Source organism: Hirundo rustica, chromosome 1 (genome assembly GCF_015227805.2).
Source record: "Hirundo rustica isolate bHirRus1 chromosome 1, bHirRus1.pri.v3, whole genome shotgun sequence".
NCBI classification, from domain to species: domain Eukaryota; kingdom Metazoa; phylum Chordata; class Aves; order Passeriformes; family Hirundinidae; genus Hirundo; species Hirundo rustica.
In genome coordinates this window covers 27,418,522-27,440,652 of record NC_053450.1, presented here as the reverse complement: position 1 = coordinate 27,440,652, position 22,131 = coordinate 27,418,522, and the positions used below count along the sequence as shown (strand labels likewise).

The following is a 22,131-nucleotide window of genomic DNA, read 5'->3' as shown; positions in this document are numbered from 1 at the left end:
CTTATTATTTGACCAAGCTACACTTTGGGTGAAGTAATTGAATACCTGGAATGCACCAGGAAGTTACAAGAACTTATTCTTACCCTGATCCAATTTCTTAGTATCTCCTCTGAGTTTTAACTCCAAAATTGTTGTTCTGAAACTTATCTTCTGATTTCATAATAGGGAGTTATTAACATTTTTTTAACATCAGTTCTTTCTGTTCCTTGCTCTTGGCTCAGGAATTTCATATTATGGTACTTGGGAACATGCATCTATTAGTAGTGCTTGGAACTTTTTTTTTTTTTTTTTTTTTTTTTTTTTTTTTTTTTTTTTTTTTTTTTTTTTTGGATGACTCCGTCTTTGGTATTGTTTCCCCCTTCATGCTTATATGGCTTAGAGCTTTTTAATATGTGTTTAAATTATTTTTTACCTTCAAATGGTAAAATAATAAAGATGTGGTGCAGGTGAAAGCTGTACTGAATTTACCTATTCTCAAGGATAAATTTCAACCCAGCAGGACTGAAAGACATAGCTTAATAAAATAAATAAATAAAATAAATTTAATTAAACATAAACAAAATGTGAACATTGACCTTGTCAGATGCAATGCATGCTATCATGCATTAATCATGACAATTTAAAATCAGTTCCATTATTACTTTGTTTTCATTTCTCAACTGGAGAATGATCTGTTTGAATCAATAGTGAGTATAGAATCAAGAAATTCTTGTTACTTGAGACCAGGAGGACTGTGATTCCAGGTCCAGAGAGTGTGTGACCATGCACCTGCTGCGCTGAACGTGCGATTGCATGAGCAGGTACAGCTCCTGCGTGCCACGGCACACCCAGGTTACCTGGGGGCTCCACTGCCGTGTGTGATGGGGAGCTGCTCTTCTTTAATTCTTATACATTTCGAACTTTAAAGTTTCTCTGCTTTTATTCGAAGGTAACTGAGGGAGAGTTATACCTGACTTAAGGCCAAGTATATTTGGACGCTAGTGGAAGGGGCTGGGTAAGCATCCAGAATTCCCTGTGCCCCTGGCCAGGTCATCAGCGTGTTCTGCGCCTGGCCTAGGGAGCTGAGAGAACATCTTTTGCAATTAATCTAAGTGTTTTATATCAAATGCAAACCGTGAAATGAGCGACAAGGAGCTATGGAGGCGGGGACATGCAGGCTCGCGGGACGTATCTGGCCGACTCCAGGCCTGAACTACCCGATCCACGGGCCCCGAGCTAGAGCCGGGAGGGACCCGCGCCAGCCAATGTAACCCTCTCTCTCGCAGGCCGCGGAGAGCGGGGGGGGAATGTGCCGGGCCCGTCGGAGTGTGCCGGGCCCGCCCCCCGCCGCGGCCGCAGCCCCGCGGGCCGCCCCTGGGACCGCGCCGGTGTCCAGGCAACGGCGGCGGCGTCACTTCCTGCGGGCCGCCCCTCCGCGCCGCGCTGGGCCGGGGGCCGCGCTCCCGCTCGGGCCGTTGCGGCGGTCGCGACACGTGGCCCCGCCGGCGGCATGGCCGCGGCGGCCGAGGCGGCGGGCGGCGGCAGCAGCCGCCACGAGAAGAGCCTGGGGCTGCTGACCACCAAGTTCGTGTCGCTGCTGCAGGAGGCCAAGGACGGCGTGCTGGACCTCAAAGCGGTGCGAGGGCGGGGGCGGGGCGGCCGGCGGCACCGCCGGGTTCGGCCGGGCGCGGGGCCCGGCGCGCCGCAGCCGGGGCAGCGCAGCGCGGGGGCCGGGCAGGGCCGCCCGCTCCTTCCTGCCTTCCGTCCCTACCGCCCGGCGTGGCGGGAGCTCCCCCGGCCGCTGACGGGCTGCGGGTGCCCGGCGATGGGTGACAGCCGCCGCGGTGGGCTGCAATACGCGTTTCGGCTTTTTATAAAGGGGTGTAAGGGGTACCGTACGTGAACTTTAACTTATTGAGAGTGGTCTTATTTAGTATGCGCTGTTCTGGGCTCCTCGGTAGAAGGAAGACAAGCAGCTACTGGAGAGGGTCCAGCGGAGGGCTACCAAGTTGGAGCAGAGTCTGCAGCATCTCTTAGGAGGAGAGACTGCGGGAGCTGGGCCTGTTTATTCTGGAAAGGAAAACACTGAGAGCAGGTCTCAGAAGTGCATATATATCTTACAGGTGCCTGCCAAGAGGATGGTGCCAGACTATTTGGTGGTGCTCAGTGATAGGACGAGGAGCAATGGCCACTAAGGAGCAACTAAAGCACAAGAAGTTTCACCTCAACATGAGGAAGAACTTCTCTACGTTAAGGGTGGCAGAGCACTGGAACAGGCTCCCCAGGGAGGTCATGGAGTCTCCCTTTCTGGAGGCATTCAAAACCTACCTGAATGAGTTCCTGTGCACCTGCTCCAGGAGACTGTGCCTTGGTGGGAGTTGGTCTAAATGATCTCCAGAAATCCCTTCCTGTCCTAACAATTCTGTGATTTTTTTTTTTTTTTTTTTACTGTCTTGTGTTGCTCCCTGCACTGACACAGCGTGTGGGCTGCTGTTTAAACCTGTTTCTTGCCTATTCCCCTCCTTTTAGCAAGAGAGAATGATGTTGAAAAACAGGCCATTGCCACTTTATATGTTCTGTTATGTGTGAATGAAGGAAGCTGAATTGGAGTATGAGTGACTTAATTATTGTCACCCAGCTCTGCAGCCAGCCCGCTGCCTCCAAGGCGTGAGGGCATTGGGCTGCAGCAGCTGGAGCATCTCCAGTGATCCCCTGGGACCAGCCCACCTTGGCAAGCTCCTCATGGCAGGAGATCACTGTATTGCAGGAAGGATCCTTGGCATTGTGTCCTGCCAGTTCCCTGGAGCCTGCTGCCGCTCTGGCCATGAGCTTGGGCCCTCTGGACTGTCAGGTGTGCAGTGCATTGAGGCAGAGGTGTGTTAACCTAACTGCTGAAGGTTGTCACTGAACAGCTGAGGTGTTCAGCAAAGTGCAGCAAGAGGCTGGCTTGGTGCTCTGCTTAAAGCCCTTTCTGGAAAACTGACCTATTTTTTGATTAGTCTTAATATGCCCCAGGAGGTGTGAATGGTGTTCTTGGAGCTTTCATGCATCTCTCTTCAGAGTGGATGCACTTTGGTGATGTTACTGTGGCTAATGAAACTTTGGGGTGAATAGGGAAGGACCCTGGTAGGTTTTATATTTCTCATTTAGTTATGCAGTGGTCTGGATATGCTGATGAGCTCCTTAGTATTAGGTGCCTCTTTATCTAGCAAAACAGAATGAAAATACCCAGATCTTTGAGATTGTTGTGCAGCTTCCTTTATTGTCTGTCATGTCCTGAGAGATGTTCCAGGTCAATCAGAGAAGCAGACCATGCTCAGTTTGTAAGACGTCAGGCCCAAAAGCTTGGCTAAAAGTGCCAAAGAGCACTGACTTGAACAATAAAGTTGGGCTGTGTAGTGGGATGGAACAATGCTTCTTTTTCTCTTTAGTGAGAAAGGTGCCTACTCAGAGGAAATGAAAGGGTTGATAGCCACAGAAAAGTTAAGTGGGCTTTGCAACTAATCACAGAAATTCCTGCTCAAGACCTGTTGGAGACTGGTTTCTGAATTACAGGTTATAGTTTGTTGAAAGTAAATACTAACTGCAGTGCATAAATTTTGGGTATTTTCATAAGCAGTGAGTCAGAACATACATTTCTGTAACTGGTTTTCTCCTAAATAAGCCATATATCTAAAGAAAAAATGAAGAGCAGTTTGTGTTATGTCAGTGTGCTCAGCAAACTCAGTAACAGGACAGTCTGGAAATGGAGGAGAGCATTCCAAGAAATGATTCGTGCAGTGAGCACCTTTAAGTGTCTCCCTGCTGGCTAGTATTGACTGTCTCAGGTTGTGCTGCTGATAGGTATGTAGCAAAACCAGCACTAGAAAGAAAATAAAATTTGAAAACAGGTGGACTTCCAGCTTTGTGATTTAGCAATTGAGTAGGAAAATCTGTTCTATGAGACATTTTCTGGTGATCTTCAATACCTCTGTAAATATAGTTTAGCAGGATGTAAGAGGAAACTCTGAAAATGTTTTAGTACTGGACACTTCTCTGGTAACATCTGAGAAATTGTGGAAGTGAGAATTTTCTTTACTTGAAATTTGAATTTTGAATTTACTTTAAAATCAAACAGCTGTTCTAAAATAATGGCACTCTTGTCACAGAATAGTCCTGTATAAAGAAATATAATTATGGAATTAAGTTTAAAACACTAAGGGATAATATAGAAGGGAAAGAAAACTCAATTTCTATCTGCAGCAACTCATGAATTGCAGGGAAGAGAGAAAAAGAGCAAGATGAGTGAATAAGGGATAAACCACCTGAATGGGTGCTGTTTGTAGTGTACATTAAATACTTCTGCCCTAATTTCCTAAGCGGCCTTTGTTTCTAGCAAAATACTATCCCTGCTCGAAAGATGGTTAAGTAGTGTTTCTGATCATCAGTGCAAAACATGAGATATTCTAAAATCTACGTGTTTTAGAAGTGTAGTGGTCAGGGGCAAATAATTGCCTTACCCTTGCTGTACTCCACAGAAGAAGCAAGAGCCTGTCAGATTTTACATTACCTTAGTGTTATGTTGCAATTCAGTACTTTTACATACAATTTGACAAGAGCACCATTCAATTTAAAACTCTCACCAAACTGTTGACAGCTCTCTTGGGGAGAAAATGTTGTCATGTGGTACAGGCAGAGTTCAGAAGATGCAGGACCTCTTTCCTTTGACACATGGAGAGAGCAAGCAGGCAATGCTGGCCCTTGTGCTTTGTTAAGGTTCTCTGTAATGACTCTGCCATCGAGTTCCTCGACTCTCTAGGGCTAAGGAAGCACATTTACAGCTGATGATTTTTGCTGCCTTCTGTCAGCTCCCAGGGAGCAAACAAATTGTGGGGTGGAGCTACAAACTCTCAGTTGCCCTTTTCCTGGCCTTTCTTTCTTATTTCTAGGCACGTGTGCCTGCCTGCAGCTGAACCTGTGCTGAACAGTGTGTTTTCTGTATTCCAGGAGCTGTTCAATCAGAATGTACACAGAACCATAGCTCTGTGCTTAGGTACTTTATTCCAGCTCTGAACCTGTCTATGAGACACTCATGGGTGCTTGGCTTGAATACATACTTAAAGTATGAGGAGATATTGGGAAGAATAACGATAGAGTTCTGCAGCTTAACATTAGAAAGATTTTATGAAAGAATTCTGAATGTGGAAGCTACGTCCACCATGTTAGCAGGGCCATTGTTGCAGGTGTCCCTTTCTTGATGAAGGCTGAGGAGCAATGAGTTTTGACAGTGTTTTTTACAACAGATTTATCTCAGGAAGCTCTTTTAATATTCAGATTATTAGTGAATAGTTTATGTGGAGGACTGAACTTAATTTGCGATCTATGTACCTGGCAGAAGGTGTCACACTGATAACTGCTAGTGTCAGGGAGGAACTTCTCGATCACTTTTTAAAATATCTGTGAAATTTTTAAAAGATAATTAGATTACAAGGTCTGTACCAGAAAGCTAATGAATGTCTGCATTAAACTTCTCATCTTGGGAACTGGCCCCAGCTTGTGTTGGAACTCTTGTTGTAAGTAGTTGAACTTCATAGCAGTGATTGACTTGTATACAGGGCTAGTCAGGCCAAATACATATGTAACTGTGTTGTTCATTTTCCTATGAAACGAGCCCCTGTCTTGGGGATCTGGAGCTGGTAGTGGTGTATTTGCTGCTGGTGTTCATGGGAGCTGTGCTTTGGGCATACAAAATACAATAGCATTTAGACTGGAACAATAACTTCAACTTTGAAATCAGACACTCAGAAAAAGTGACTTCTTTAAAAAAAAAAAAAATATATCTTAAGCTTTGGTTTCATGGCTCCAAATTTATGTACATTGATATCTTTTGCTACCAGTACAGTTTGAAAACACATTAAGATTAGTAAAGCATTGGTAATGAAATCTGTCTCCAGAGCAGCTTCTTCATCATTCAAGCCATGAGTGGTAGACTAAGTCCTAGATCAATATGTGGAGCAGTGGGAAAAAAGCAGAAAATTGAATAGCATCTAAGTGTATGCTGTATTCCTTGCACAGAATAAACAGCTTGTAGAATAACTGAAGACTGAGATGTATGAGGTGCTGATTCAGCATTGTACAAATGTATGAACTCTGTCACTTGCTAGATTTTTAAGGTTTTTTCAGTCCTTGGAAGCAGTGAGTATGTATGCAGCAAAATAGCAGATTAAGATAGCAGGTGCATACCTACTGAAACAAGCGATTAAAGAGCCAGTTTCCTTGGAGAGAACTAAACTGCACTTGTATTTGCAGGCATCTTGTTTTGTTAGTTAAGAAAATATTTTAAAAGACTCATATAGAAGACCATACAAAAGATAAATGCTACTAACAGTGTCAGTGGAAGCAGTGTTTAGTGGGTTCATCTTTGTCAAGGAGAAAAGAGCATAGCTATAAGAGTATTTTTTTTAATCTCCGTTCTTTCTTTTTATCCTTTCAACTTTATTTCAGTAGCAAAAGGTAACTGTGCTATTAAGCAAAGAAATTTGGTTTTCCTTCCACGTTATGGTTGTCTCAAGCTGTACCTATCTTTCATATAGGCTGCTTACAAAAAGCATACATTTAATATATTGTTGGACCAAACTGAAATAAATCATTATGCTCCTGTAGTAGAAATTATTTGCCTTTATGCATTAGTTCAAACTCAGAAGTCTTTGCCTACCTTTCTCCTTATTTTTCTTCTATTTGTTTAATATATACAATCCAATGTAATCATTGTATTTAAGTGTCCCGAGTAACTACAGAGTCAGACTCTTCTCTCTCTGCTTTTCCTTCTTTTAGTGGATATTCTTTGAACTTAAGCTGCTTTTCAGGTGTGGAAGGCATGACTAGCCCATTTGCTTATTTTATCTTAACTCTGCATCAGTTACACAAAAGTCACCATGGAGAGAAAGAAGTAAGGCACAAAGTGCTTGCCTCTTGCTCGGAGGGGCGAGGTGTGTCAGCCCTCAGATGTGCTGCACAGCTGGCTGTGTGTCAGCAGCAGCAGCTCTGGCAGCTGTACCAGGGTGCTGGTGCTCAGTGTGACAGAAAGTGAGCCCTTGTGCCCTGCGAGGGGCATTTGTGCGAGGACAACGCTGGCCTGAGATACTGCAGCTCTCCTGCAGCCACCTTGTGAAATTACAGCCCTGTTGTTTCGTATCCTGGCACCACTGAATCCAAACAAAAGCTCTAATACCTCCAGTGTCAGTGGAAGGAATTATAAACTTAGTATGTCCTTGGATTCAGAGGCTTGCCCCACTGCAGGGTGTTGCTGCCTGCCTTCCATACCTTTTCTTGCCCTCCAGAAAGATCGTGGCAAGCTCTTCCACGTAATTGAATTATCTCCAGATACCGACCACAGTCTGCAACTCCCTGGAGCTCCCCTCTCTGTCTCTGTGGGGAGATGGCGGCTGGCCTTCAGCCAGGATTGCTCCCTGTGCTTTGTAGCGCTGCCTGCAGGTGCTGAACTTCAGAATTCATGATGGTGTCTGGCTCTTGAAGAGTGGAACCTTCTCCCATCAAAGTTACATTAATGGCATTTTTCCAAGGGAGTGGATTAACTGTCTTTCCCTCGGCATGCAAGTTGCTGATGATACTTGTTCTCTCCACAGGCTGCTGATACTCTTGCTGTGAGGCAGAAGAGAAGAATCTATGATATCACCAATGTTCTGGAGGGCATTGATCTCATTGAGAAGAAGTCAAAAAACAGCATTCAGTGGAAGTAAGTTACGTCAGTTCTGCAAATTTTCACACGCCTAAGAGCAACAAAAATTGCCTCTTTATACTTCTAACTATATATGACGCTGTAAAATTAACATTGTGCTAATCAATGAGCAATGGTATGTTGTAGAAGTCCAATAAAGTAGCAAATTAATTATATTTGTTTTCCCTTTAACTTGTGTCTGTGATACATAAAATCAAGTTTAAAGCACACAGAAGAGAAACTTCAAAAACTTGTAGTGCTACTTTATAACTAGCACTTGGAGTTGAAAAATTCACCCTGAATGAATCTGGGATGGGTGTCAGGACGCACAGCCTCCACCTACCTGCCCTGCACAGTCTGTGCCTATTTTCTCTTGGGTCTCTGAAGGTAAAAGCTCAAGATAAGAATTACAGGGGAAGGAGATAGGCCCTGCCAAACAGGAGAAAAAACAAACAAACAAAAAAACCCCCACACCTGCATGCCAAAAGAAGTTACATTTTTGCAGAGGGAAATTCTAAGTTTGATGTGAAATTAAGAATTTTCATTTTCCTGTCAAAACACTAATGGGCGGTTAAATGCTCATTTCCTTCATATTGAGTAGTAATAGATTTTTCAAACATTGAAAATAGTCTTAAGAAATTATCATTGGATGTTTGCTTTAGATATTCATATATGATTTCATGAACCTTTATACCTTTTTAAGAGGAGTAGGTGCTGGCTGCAATACAAAAGAAGTCATAGACAGGCTGAGGTATCTGGAAGCTGAAATTGAAGATTTAGAGCTAAAAGAAAAAGAATTGGATCAGCAGAAACTGTGGCTTCAGCAAAGTATCAAGAACGTCATGGATGATTCTACAAACCACCAATATCCTTTTAAATTAATTGTGTGCATTTTGGAACTAGAATTAAAGCAACAGTTAAAGTGTAGGTAATGGATAATGTAACTCATTTTACCCTGAAGCAAGGTAAGGCAAGTATTTTTTCAAGTTTTGCTTCAACAAAAGAAGATATAAATCTTATTTACATGATTTTTTAACTTCTATGACTGTGACTAGTAACATGAAAATAATGTAACATATATATATGTACAGCTCTAACTATTAAACCAATGGTATAATCCTAGTTTCTTACCTGAAATTACTTATATTGCTTTCCAGAACTTGAATTTATATTTTGTTACCAGTGCTTTACATGAGTCTTTTTTGTTGCTTCATTCTTTTGAAAAGACTAAGCTATCACCCAAAGATAAATGGAGTTGACACAATCCTGAAGCTTGTTGGGTTTCAAACTGGAAAAAAAAAATCCTGTATATAAATACCAGAGAGTTCCAGCTGCATTGCTTGTAAGCATGTGTTTAGCTGTCTTGCAAAACAGACACCTGAGAATGAGAGCAGGAAAGTGCCCTTCTTATCTGTAATACTGTTGATAGGTACTTAAAATTACTGGAGTTTCTGTTCAGAAACTGTTTCTCTAAAATGGATTTTGTAGAAAAGGAGATTGAAGTTAAATGTTAGGACAAGCTTTTGGGAGGGCTAGCACTGAAATTGATCCCCCAGGGAGGTGGTGGAGTATCTGTCATTGGAGGTTTTGCAGAAGAGGAAAGACAAACATCTGTCTCGAATATCTGAACAGTGGATTGATCCTACCCTGAGGCAGAGGAATGGGATGGCAGATGAATTCTGAAGTTCCCTCCAGCAGTATTTTTGTGTGATTCTGGGAAATGCTGATACATACCTGAATTCTGTATTGTCAAATTAGCAAGATAAATGGTATTCTTCAAAACAAGATTTTACATGTTCTTCTTTTTTAGAAGAATCTCTTCTCATTCAAGCTACACAACTGTTTTTCTTTTTGTATTTCCTTTACTGATACAGGTATTTTCTTTAAAACACAGAACTCTTGTTATTTGCAACGAGCCATTCTGAAAATCAAAAATAATGCCTTGATCACACCTCTGACAATAATAATGTTATAGTTTAGGCTCAGTTTGGACAAACTTCTGAAGGACAGCAAATACTAGTTTTATATTGTTTTAAGAAAAGTGTTCCTTGACATAAGTTACATTTTCATATGTCACCCATGAAGATATCTGCAACTGCTTCAATGGTAAGTTGCTGCTAGTATTTCTCAAGTGAGGGATTTCTTGAAAAATAACTTGCTAACTAACCTGCTTTTTTTCTGCAAGTATTTTGAATTGAGAAGTACTCAATAGTGATCAGCACTAGGTAGAGGTCTCATAATGTTCATGGCTACCAAGTTCTGGCATTTTCTAGTTGTAGTCACAGATTGTATAGAATGAAAGCTCAGCTGGAATCCTAGTTTTGGATGTCTTTTTTGGTATTCATACTTTTCAGCAGCTTGCCACGGGCCATTAGTGGAACCAGAGAGAGGACATGTTGGTCCAACCCTCCAAAAAAAACCAGGAAGATCCAAATTTTGTATCATTTTCTGGTGGCAACTGTGGCCAGACAGAGCTTGTGATGCTGTATAAATGGAGCCAGTGGAAGGTCAGTGATGGGGCATTGCTACTAAATCTAAAGGATTCCTGGACAAGTGGTTTGAAGAAATTGCCGGGAAGTGCTGGTAGAGGTTACTTCCCTTGACATCATCTCCTGATCCTGGGGCACCCCAGGGAAGATTGTTGTTCAGCCTCCAGCTAGGCTCAAAACCATCTTTTCCTTGCCAGAAGAGAGTTTTGGGTTTTGGGTGGTGGTTTTTTGTTTTTTTTTTTTTTAATAAAAACACATTATTAGAAAACTATTGCAGAATTTAACAAAAATGAGCTGTTACTGAAAAGAGATAGTCATTACAAAACACGGAGGCACCTGGCACGGTGCTCACATAGTACTTCATCTAAGTGTTTCTTAGGAATCAGAGAAAGAAAAGTGTTATTCAAATTAGTTATGTACAAAGAGGAAGCAATGTGCAGGTCGACAAGTGATCTGCGGTATTCTGACAGTGCTGTGCATCTGCTTTTAACTAACACATTTTAATACACATAGTAAGCCACAGATGAGTGTGACATACAGCTGTTACATCCCAGTTGTATGTGCTGTGGAAGCCATGAGCTTAGATACTTGGAAGTGGTGGCACTGAAGATGGACATTAGTACCTCTTCTTCCTTCTGTTAAATCTCTGTGGTACCACCATTATCAAAGTTATAAAGTGAGCTAGACCAGAGAGCTGGTTTAGCTGAAGTCATATGAGGAGTGGCTGAGGGAGCTGAGGTTGTTTAGCCTGGAGAAAAGGAGGTTCAAAGTTAGTATCACTGTCTACAAGTACCTGAAAGGAGGCTGTAGCCAGATGGGGGTCACTCTCTTCTCCCAGGAAACCAGTGACAGGACAAGAGGACATGGCCTCAAGCTGCACGGGCGAGTTTCAGGTTGGACATCAGGAAAAAGCTCTTGAAGAAAGGGTGGTTAAGCATTGGATCAGGCTGCCCAGAAAAGTGGTGGAGTCACTATCCATGGAGGTATTCAAGAAACAACTGGACATAACACTTAGTGCTATGGTCTAGTTGACAAGGTGGTGATCAGTCAGAGGTCGGACTCTATGATCTTGGAGGTCTTTTCCAACATAAATGATTCTTTGATTCTTTGAAAAAAGGAACTAGTTAAATATTTTCACCTTATGTTATATAAACAACTAGAAGACAGATGGGTAAAGAACATGGTAAATACTGTACTGTTGTGAGAAAAGGTTTTTGCAATGATGATCTAAGTATTAAAATTCTGTGATTTATACTGTGCAATATGCTTGGATCTTACAGGGATTACACATGTCCTACTGCAAGTTTATATATGCTAAATTATACAGTACTTTAAGTGGCCTTAGAGAATTTCCAGATCTCATTTGAGTGGACAAGACTTAAGACATAGACACTTAACACTTTCTTAAAAATTGCTGTTTAACCAGGAGATACACTTCTAGCAATTCAAGCACCTTGTGGTACACAGTTAGAAGTACCTAGACCTGAAATGGTATGTACTGGTTTCTTGTTTACCTAAGTGTTCTAGAGCAATAGTGGCAAAGAAGAGCTGTTTTAGAGCAGAGGATTTATCTGTATCCATGCACAAGATTAGGATTGTTTCAGTTGAGAAGGGAGAGGCCAGACAGAAAAAAAGTGGGTTTTGTACACTTAGAAAAACTAATGTTAACCCTGCCTTCTATTAAAACCAAAATACACAAGTGGGTTTCTTTTCTCTTGCTTTAAATGTTGCAGCTTTCAAAATAAAAAGTTGTCATGAATTCTTGTATAGTTGTCATGAATTCTCTTGAGAACTCAGTGACTTTTATGTGTTAAGTTTCTCTGTTATATTGTTAAAATGGCTCTCTTATGAAAAAGCCTTTTAGATTTCATTTTGATGTAATTTAGATTTCATCTAATGGTACTAGACTGGATAGAGAAACAGACTGCAGTCTCACTTTAGCCAAAAGGATTAAACTGGCAAGAATACAGTAGGAGGCCAAATTGTTTACTTCTGTCCATCTTTAACTTTTTGTTGTTGTTGTTGCAGTGCTTGGTTTTAAATAGTGTTTACATAGTTGGGAGAGAGCATTGTATGAAGCATGATAGCCACTGTGCTTATAGAAGGCTGAAATTCACCTGAGAAGTTTCACAAGCTATTTTTAGTGAGGCTAAGTACAGTCTAATGACGGTAAAAGCATCCAAGGCTAGAGCCATGAAGCTCATCAGTGGTACTATCTTTGTCCATCTCTGCTGAAATCAGTTCAGGCAATGGTAAGGTTCTCTGCAGGACTCAAGTTAGCAACTGTGATGTTGGATTTTGGTTTTTCTTTTTGTTGACTAAAACAGCTGATCTTAGTCTTCTTTATCTTGTACAGTTCCAAGTTCTCAAGGAACAGTAACTTTCATAATACACTATCTTTACAGGGACAGAACGGACAAAAGAAATACCAGATCAATCTTAAAAGTAGCTCAGGACCTATCCATGTGCTGCTCATAAATAAAGAATCGAGCTCCTCCAAGCCCACGGTGTTTCCAGTTCCTCCACCCGATGACCTTGCGCAGCCTCCATCTCAACCTGCAGCTCCAGCCACTCCACTTAAACCAGCTGCAGCTCCTCCAAATCCCCCAGAACAACACGAGCCGAGCCAAGGACAGGAGTTGCCACAAACAGCAGTTGCTGACACACCATCAGGTGGATCCAGGGGTATTCCTACCACTGATGGGTGGGGGAGGAAGGCAGCTGGAGGTAGCAGTATGGGGTAGCAGCTGTCCATTAAAAAACTACTCCAGGGGCTTAGTAATAGCTCTCTGGAGGTTAGAGAGACATCTTTTCCTCTTCTGTCTGGTGAAAGAGATACTTCCCTCATATCTTACCATCTTACACTGAACAGGTTTTGGATGTAATTCTGTTAATTATTCTGAGGTGCTTCTCCAGAATGCATTATGGAGCAATATCCTCTTGACGGAGGATATGATTTGAACGTGTACCTTTTAATGAGACTGGTAATACAGGCACCAGTTCCAGCTATTGTACGACAAGGTCGCTTACCTTCTTCCTCATAGCCACACTAAGAGGCTGCCTGAATATCAGGTATTTTTTTCATAGTAATAATAAATTAATAGGTAATAGGAAAAGATTTAAGAAAATGCTGTGTTTCAACTGCGTGCCTGAGGGGTCCTGATTACCTTCATTTATTAGCCTGTAGTTAATTGACAGTTAATGAAATTGTGCCTGTCACTGTGGAAGGGGAAGACTCCTCTCACCTGATCCCAGATCCCTGGCCATGTTCTCCTGAAAGGACAAAGCCGGGGGCAGGTGCTGTGTTGAGTCTCACCCTAACACGCTTGTTAATGCGCTTTCCTGTCCATGTAGATGGCAGTGCCCAGAGGGACAGCACATCCCCCGCAGCCCCTTACTCCAGCCTTGCGGAGCCAGAGCTGTACCCCAGCCTGTCTGGAGACAGTGCCCAAGCCTCAGCCAGCTCCAGTGACTACCAGAGCTTGCTGCCTCTGGATGTCAACTGTATTCTCAAGCCAAACTCATTTGACATTGCCAAGATGGAGGAGCCTGCAGGTAGGAAGCAGTAGTTCCTGTTTAAATATTTCACTGGTTCCCCGAGCCCTTCTTTGTGACCAAATTACCAAGGAGTTACACAAAGGAAAAAACAGGTCTCTGTCTATCTTCTAATGAGGCCACTGAGCCAGCTCTGAGGAGCATACTAATTTTGAGCTAATGAGTTTCTTTGCCACCAAATAAGCTTCATGTTGTATATGGCTCTTGGGTTTTAAGAGAGAGGTAGGAAAAATGTATTGCGGGGGAAAACTGAGGGATACAAAGATATATTACATGTACATGGCATACTGTCTCTGCAGCTCCTATACTGCAACGAGCCTATATAGTGTACTTGTCAATTCAGTGTTTTAATGCAAATAATGTGTTGACTGCTATAACCATATTAAAAACCCCACATACATAAAGCATGTGCTCCTGTCTTTCACAGGAAATATCAGTGGCGATATTATTGATGAACTCATGTCTTCTGATGGTAAGTATTTAGCATCTTTTCTAATAATCATAAGTAGCACCATGGTTTTTTGTATGAACAGCACTTTGAAGGCGTCTGTTAAATCTGATGCCAAGAGTCAGTATGAAACTGCTTCTTTCCCATGTTGCCTCCTCTGCCACTCTTGTCTTTGCCCCCCTTTCTATTCCCTGCAACAGTTTTATTTAACAGTCAAAATATGAAAACATTAATCCAACAAGCACTTAATATGCATGAATAACTCATCGCTACTTAATTTAGGGACAAAGAAAGAACAAGCTGATGACTAGTGTGCTGCCTTAAAAAAAAAAAAAAAAAAAAAGGTTTAATTCTGTTCTGCCTAAAGCTTTGTGCAGGTGCTCTGAGTAAGTATTCCAGAACATAGTTCTGGATGCAGACTGATACATGTCCAGCTGCGGTACACTAACAGAACAAATGTCACCCATTTCTCTTCTTGCCCATCTTTGGCATATGAGTGCAGCACCAAACCACAGCTACCACAGAATGCATGTGCTCCCTACCTCTCTGCCTCTCCCACTGAGGTGCCAGGCAAGGAGGTGAACTCAACTCCCTTGGTTCCTTTTGCCCTGTGTTCTGTAAGGCCTGTAATAATATCTGCCCCTTGAGCAGACCACCTCAGGGCTCATCCAGAAAGAGATGTGATTAAAAGACCCAAGGGGCAAGATGGGATTCCGTGAATGTGCCAATATGTGGTTAACATGGAAAGAGCCTCCACTTCTAGAGGGCATGCCCAGCTCATGTATGCTGTGTTAAGAGTTCCTACAGTGCAATGACGGCTGAGTGAGGCTCCTCCTCTCGCATTCCCCCACAAAGACAGCTTCCAGTCTGTGCTTGAAATGCAGTGTACAGACAAACTGCCAGCCTCCATTTCCCTTCCATAAAACCAGAAATAATGCTAAGTTCCTTACTTATTTGAAGGCTGATACATGCAATATTGTGACAATACAAAGGAATATAAATATAAATTATGGCTTTCTGGTTGAAGTTTTCAAAAGCTGCTCAGGAACTCCTTTGCTACAGAGGAAGAAATTAAACCCATATCCCACAGCTATTATTCCACTTCAGCAAACTGACTTAAAATACCATGCAAAAAAAAAAGGTAAATACATCACTTACTGCCTTAGTTTGAATGCAGTACAGGTTTTCACAGTATGTATCCCAGTGAGCATGTCAGATTATCAAGACTATTTTAATTATTAAGACTAACTCTGATGACAAACATACTGAATTATGATAGGGCTGATTTTCCAGAAGTGTTTTAATTTAAACTAAACTATTCCTGCCTTACAGTTTTTCCTCTCTTACGACTCTCTCCTACTCCCGGAGATGACTACAACTTTAACCTGGATGATAATGAAGGAGTCTGTGATCTCTTTGATGTGCAGATACTAAATTATTAGATATTGTGTCAACCAGACTACTTATCTACCTCTAACTGTAACATTCTAGACTTCTTCATAACCTAAGTATTTGAATAATGAATGTATAACTTCTTAGTTCACTGACTCTGGGAGTATATTTCCTTTTGCTTCCTTTAACTACTTCACAAAACAAATTCAAGAACAAGGAAAAAAGGGCTCTTATCAAAAATTCTGGCACTTTTCCACCTAAGTGTTTTTCTGTCTAAGCCAATTGTTTGGAGCTTTCTTTAGTAAGAAAAGTGAAAATACTTTGTAGCCTTTTGACCATTTTTTAAAAAGTGATGAGGCTTCTTGCTCACAGTTAACAGCATTTTCTTTGAAGCTTTACTGCCAAGAAGCTTTCTATATTCTTTTTTGACTTTTCAAACAATTTCGAAGCTTTCACTGCCAAGTTGAAAAGTGAAGGGTATCAACTTGAGTTATGTAAATTGTTTCAGTGAACCAATTTTGTGAAGTGCCTTCTGTTTTAGCACTTTAAGTTTCTCACACTGACTTCTGACATTCCGCTTTCCTAGATGATAGGAAAGGTCTGTTTGTAGTTTGTATTAAAGTGTGCCAATACTTGTATATTAACAAGATTTTTTTAATAAAATTGTGCAAACAAAGCCATCAGTATTTATGGTTTTTCATTTCTTGCAGCTCCTTCATTTGTCCATTTTGCATTACAACTGAGATAATAGGCTTGTGGCAGCATCAACATTTGCTGGTTCCTCTTCCAGATTTGTGGAAACCTGGGGAAAAAAAAACAAAACAGTTTCAGTTTAAAGCAGAAAACAATCTTTTTATTCTGCTTGAGAAAAAAAAAAACAAAAAAAAAAAAAACAGACGGATAAATACCCATTGTAGAAGATTAGTTTGTCTTTTATATATTTAATTCAGGCTAATTTTGCAGTCATACTTCAATAATTTGGGGGGATTGCAGGATACACTGAATTTGAGACATAAGCAGAAAATGTTTTGGGAGCATCATACCAGTAACATAACACACACAGCCCAACTGAGACAGGCTCAGCTTTTAGTTTGCAGCTATTCTCAACAACACTTTTGCAACTTTGGAGAAAATACTGTTAATACAGCCTGAGTGATTAAATTCAGCAGTCATGTAGAGCCCTACTAGCACAAGAGCAGTAGTACAGTCTGAATTCTTGGAGGAATAAATAACAAGCCAGCAGGAACAGGACCACTGGCTCCAACTGCCTTGAAATCCTGGCCTGGCTTCATCCTGTGCTGGCATCACTGTCACTTACATTTCATTTTTCCCTCAGCCTCTCTTTAAGGTATTTGACACTTGTTTAGCTGCTCCCAGCTGTACAGAAACTTGGTCACCTCAGGCACACTGAGAGCTCATGTCCACTTCTCCAAACTCCACCTTCCCCCAACAGTCAGGATGGGATGGATTTATGGGCATCTCATCCTGAAGCACAGCCCTCTCTCCCTGAAACTTGCCTAGAGCCATCAGTCAGCAGAAAGAGTTTATATGGAGGAACTTGTCAGGAATTAAACTTTATGAATCAATTCTTGTGCAAGACTGCAAGTAGGCCTGTATGAAAAAAATAGATAAAGGCAAGAGAAACATGTCTTGAACCCTAAGTGCTGCAGGCAAAACTACTACAGAAAGCTGTTTCAGGTGTTGGTCCTTCTGATGAGGTAATATGAAGGCTTATGAATTGGGAACAAAGAGAACTGTTTGTTTCAAAGCACTGTCAGGTGCTTCAGGTAGGGAACAGCCAGATTCATCCTCTCTGTTCTGCGGAGATACAAGTTTCAAATCAAAGTGATAGAGCTGTGACTAACGTAAAAAAAAGCAACCAACCAATTAGAAATCAGCTAGAGCATAATTTAAAAATATGCTTTTGAAGCAAGCTTCAGCATGGCTGCCCACCCTCTTCTCTCTGTACTTTAGTAGTTACATAGAATTTGAACATGCTAACCAGGTTTCAGCATTACCACACAAATTGAATTCATAAAATTGGGATTCTAGCTTTAAAGCAACCGCATGAATTTACAGAATCTTCTGAGGTGGAAGGGACCCACAAAGTTTAACTCTTAAGTAAACAGCCCTTAGGGGGCTGAACCCAGCACCTCAGTGTTACCAGCACCACGCTCTGACCAACTGAGTTAATTGCCTGCACTCTTAGAGACACGTTATAGTGCTTTAAACACAGACATTCTTTTCATTCTCAGATTTTTACAGAGGGAAATTACCTGCTGAGTCTTCTGAGGTTCTGCTGTAGTACTTTTTGATAGCTGCCGGATTTCTTTCTGAACTTCAGCAAATGCTTTATTTATTGTGTTAACTTTTTCAGCATTTTTAATGTTTATCTGGGAGAGAAAAAATACACACATTGGTATTTTTAACAAAAATTGCTCTGATGTGAAATTGCCCCATTTTTGTGCAATTATTATGCAGCCAGTATTACATGCTTTTCAGTATCTTTTATCTGTTATTTTACTAGGTCACCTAGCTGTGTACTAATAAATTCAAAATTAAGAGTTAAATTTGCTCTATTGGAATAGGAGCCTACAGTGATCCAGAAAAAACAAAAGTGATCCAGAGGAAACAAAAGTCAGGCTTCACAGGCCCTGCTACACCATCCTCATCTCCTCTTAGCTGGAGTGAAATCCCAGGAAGGGTTCCTTCCTTCATCTCTCTGGTGGACTGACCCTGGCTGGATGCCAGGTGCCCACCAAAGCTACTCCATCGCTGCCTTCTTCAGATGGACAGGGGACAGGAAATATAATGAAAGGCTTATGGGTAGAGATAAGAGCAGGGAGAGATCATCCTCCAGTTGCCATCATGGGCAGAACAGACTCAACTTGGGGAAAATTAATTTCATTTGTTGTCAACCAAAGGCTGCAGAGGAATCTCAGCTCGGACACCTGGAGCACTTCCTTCCCCTCCTTCACCGACCTTGGTGTCTGCATGCCTGTTTCTTTCAAAAATTCTCACTTCTCTGTTCTGACTGCTGCTGGCTGTGTGCTTCTTGGCTACATCATCCCAAAGGCACTGCCACTACCTGATGGGCTCTGCCTTGGCCAGCAGCATATCCATCCTGAAGGCAGCTGGCATTGTCCCTTTCAGACAAGAGGGAAGCTTCTGGCAGCTTTTTAGAGAAGCCATGCCTGTAGCCCCTCAAATCAAATACAAATTGTAAATGATTTTATTATTTTGAATTTATTCCAGTAGCTTATCTTTCATCATCACACCTTCCATCCTAATTGTTTTTACTACAGGTCTGGTCAACAACGTCTACCACTTATTGCCACAGTGTTTAAAGAAACTCTGCAGCTGTAGCAGAGTGCAATGTGTATCTGTGAGCACCTCAGCCTCTCTTTTAGCCCAAGTCTGCCTTTCTAAGTTATTTCACCAAAGATTTTGCTTTCAAAGAGGAAGCACTAGAATATGGACGTATGTTGCACTCTGAGGACAACTGTCTGTGGTAGAGAAGCAGGGTGGATGCAAGAGAGTATAAACTCCACTGCAGCAAAGATTCAGCTGATCTCAGCTCTAGCACCTGCTGCTTCCAAAGTCTGGAACAGGATCATAGCAAGGTAATGACCTATTACATCACAAACATTCCAGAAGCACGCTCATAGGTCTTCAGGCAACCTCAAATTTCCAAATTTCAGGGCAGCTGCTGCTGTTTAAAAGGCTGCACCTGTAACTCACCTCTGAGCAATTAAGCAGGCAGAAGCAAACTGTGAATGGTTACAAGTATTCATTTTGCTTTGAAAGCTTCCATCATTTCAGAGCACATATACAGTAACAATAATTCCATTCTGACTGATCATGAAAACCAGTATTAAAAAAGCAGTGGCAATGAGGCTGATAATGAGGCCTACTCAGATGAACACTTTAACTGGGACAGTGACTAGAGAAATACAGCCACAGCTCCCAGCTCCAATCAGAATGGATGGACTGCTGGTAACATGATGTACAAAGACCATGTGTCCAGTCAGGGCTTGACACCATCTTGCAGCTTCACAGGCGTTTTAGAAGGATCCAGTCAGTTTTAATACGTGATATCCTCAGGTACTCAGACTGGACTCCACAGAAAGAGGCTCTATAGCTAGCATGGGTATCTACATCAAAAGTTGTCTGAACAGTTACAGTGGGCTTTTTGCTATTAATGAATAAATGTACTTTAGCGGGGGATTTTTCTGAGCATCTTCCTATACTGCTTAATGATAAGTAAATCACATTAAGCCTAAAGGCTTTATGCATTAAAGAATACAGCTTCAAACACAGAGAATAAAATTTTACTCCTAATAAGCTACTGACTTTTCATGAATGTTATTTTAAACCTGTTTCTCCCTTTATTATACAGAACAGTCTAGACTAAGAGGAGATGCGACGCCAGCAACATGAAATTGTTTTCTGTAAAGTTTGTTACATTCCTGTCTATCCACCAGATTCACTAGTCAAGTGGCTTTGGCTTGCAAAGAAAAGCTGAAACAGCCTTTATTTTTTTTAAGAGCCACTTATATTTGTCCAGCAGACTGCAAGTGCATCAAATGGAAAAACCACCACCAACCAACCAAAACCAACACTATCTGCTTTTATTATTTTTATTAAGAGATGCTTTTCTAGAGGGAGAGCTGAACGCTTGCAGAACACACACCTCAGGCAGGGTTTGAGAAGATACCAATGACTCACTGCTCACAATAGGAAAACTCTGGCTTAGATCACCCTTATCCCTCTTCCCCTGCACAGGTCCCTGCTCCATGACCCACTCTCTCCCTCCTCTGGCCTGTGCTCTTCTACAGACATGAAAATAACAATATTATTTTTGCTTCTTTGTTTTCCCATTGTTTAATATGTTAAATTGCCTCACAGAAGCATCTACAGAGCATCACAGCCCATGTAAGGTGCAGAAAAGAATTAAGAGCAAAACATCCAGCAGTGCACACTCCTAGGTCTGTTCACTGCACCTCACTGTTAGTTTTACTTGACAGCTGAGGCAATTTAACAGCTACTGGATCAGAAAAGGCTCCATCCTTTCTGTTTCTTCCCCACCAAAACGCTTCTCTCTGCATTCATTCATAATAGTTTGTTCAACTCACCAACCCAGCACATAAAAATGCAAAATGTATTTTTAATGGCTTTTGCTGCTGATTTAGCAAGTTGAGTCACCTAGTGAGTAAAGAGTTCCTGAGCCGGCATCAAGGAGAGCTGTGGGAATATAGCCCAGAGCCTGGCAAAGGGATCCCTTTCTGGGACCAGGAACGTGATAGAAAGGAGCAGGACTTCCCCTTATTAGCTGTACTATGCCCGGTGGTTTGGATCAAGGCATTTTGTTAAACTGTACCCTGAATTACCCTCAGCGACACTGTGAATGCAGTTCAGTGAACGCGAACTCGCTCTACTGCTGACGGGCCCTTTAGCACCATATTCCCGAGGAAAAGGTGAGATACTATCAGACACTTCCCAAACGACACCCCTCAAGCACAGCCGGATGCCTTCTGTGGCATATGCCTGCAGATTAGTCAAATTAACTTCTTTTGCTTATCTTTTTCTGCAGATGATACATCCGCATACAAACCTTATTTTCGTACTTTGCCCTTTCGTGCCGGGACGCACACTGCCCCTACAACAGCTCGATTTCACCAGTTCCGAGCGCTTGCTCCACCGCGCTGCGAGGTCGAAGGGGAGGAAACCCCGCCGGGCCGAGGCCTCCCGCGGGCGCCGCAGCAGCGCCGGGGCACCCCCCGCGGTGGGGCGCTGCCGCAGCCCGGCCAGCGCCTCCTCCCGCCGCGGCACTCACCTGCTTCAGCCCGGAGGTGACGGGCCGCGCCTTGCCCTTGGCCTTGGCCCTGAGGACGCCGCTGCGGGCGATGCGGAACACGCTGCCGGTCTTGGCGGCCCCGCCGCGGCTCTTGCCCATGGCGGCGACTGCGGCGCGCGGGCGGGTGACGTCACACGGGGCCGTGACGTAGGAGCCAATGGCCCGCAGCGCTGTCACGGGGCGGGCGCGGCGCGGGGCCGCCAGGGGGCGCGAGCCGCCTCGGGCGAGCGCTGTGGAGTCGCATCGGGGAGCGGCGCTGTGCCTGTCCCTGTGCTTGTCCCTGTCCCTGTGCTTGTCCCTGTCCCTTGTCGCTTCCCAGTCCGGTCCTGGCCCTGCTCGCCTCTCCCGCGCCTTCGCAGCCAGCTTTTGCAGGACGGGAAGTCTGAGAGCTCCTTGGCGAGCGCCCGCAGCCCTAGCGATGAGTCCAAAGCTCCGCGTTGCCACAAGCACCTGCCCACGGGCAGCCCCCGGCACACGCGGCTCTTGAATAAATTCCCAGTGGGTTGTGGGACACCCTCCTGCCTCAACGGCCCCGCTTGGGAAAGCGTGAAATCTTCCTGTGGCCTATTCCAAAGGGAATTGGGTTTACACCCTGGGAGAAAAACGGCAGGGGATGTAGCGGTGCGCACTTTGGCTTTACTTTCGGGAGTGAGCCCAGGAATGGACACTGCCGTCTTTCCCTGCCGCACAACTC

The 22,131-nt window shown here is 43.0% G+C and overlaps 2 protein-coding genes across 2 annotated transcripts; one reads left to right on the top strand and one right to left on the bottom strand.

Moving 5' to 3' along the window:
- The first annotated feature begins 1,450 nt into the window (after positions 1-1,450).
- E2F5 (E2F transcription factor 5) lies at positions 1,451-16,256 on the top strand. The gene is made up of 9 exons (XM_058421761.1): positions 1,451-1,615; positions 7,605-7,714; positions 8,400-8,563; positions 9,761-9,802; positions 11,612-11,676; positions 12,591-12,858; positions 13,540-13,740; positions 14,168-14,212; positions 15,521-16,256. Exons 1-9 carry the CDS (start codon positions 1,490-1,492, stop codon positions 15,628-15,630), a joined length of 1,131 nt encoding a protein of 376 aa, XP_058277744.1. The 5' UTR covers positions 1,451-1,489; the 3' UTR covers positions 15,631-16,256.
- RBIS (ribosomal biogenesis factor) lies at positions 16,214-21,548 on the bottom strand. Its single transcript, XM_040070037.2, has 3 exons — positions 21,417-21,548; positions 17,857-17,973; positions 16,214-16,382 (listed from the first exon to the last, which is right to left on the bottom strand). Exons 1-3 carry the CDS (start codon positions 21,534-21,536, stop codon positions 16,314-16,316), a joined length of 306 nt encoding a protein of 101 aa, XP_039925971.1. The 5' UTR covers positions 21,537-21,548; the 3' UTR covers positions 16,214-16,313.
- Between the last annotated feature and the right edge of the window lie 583 nt (positions 21,549-22,131).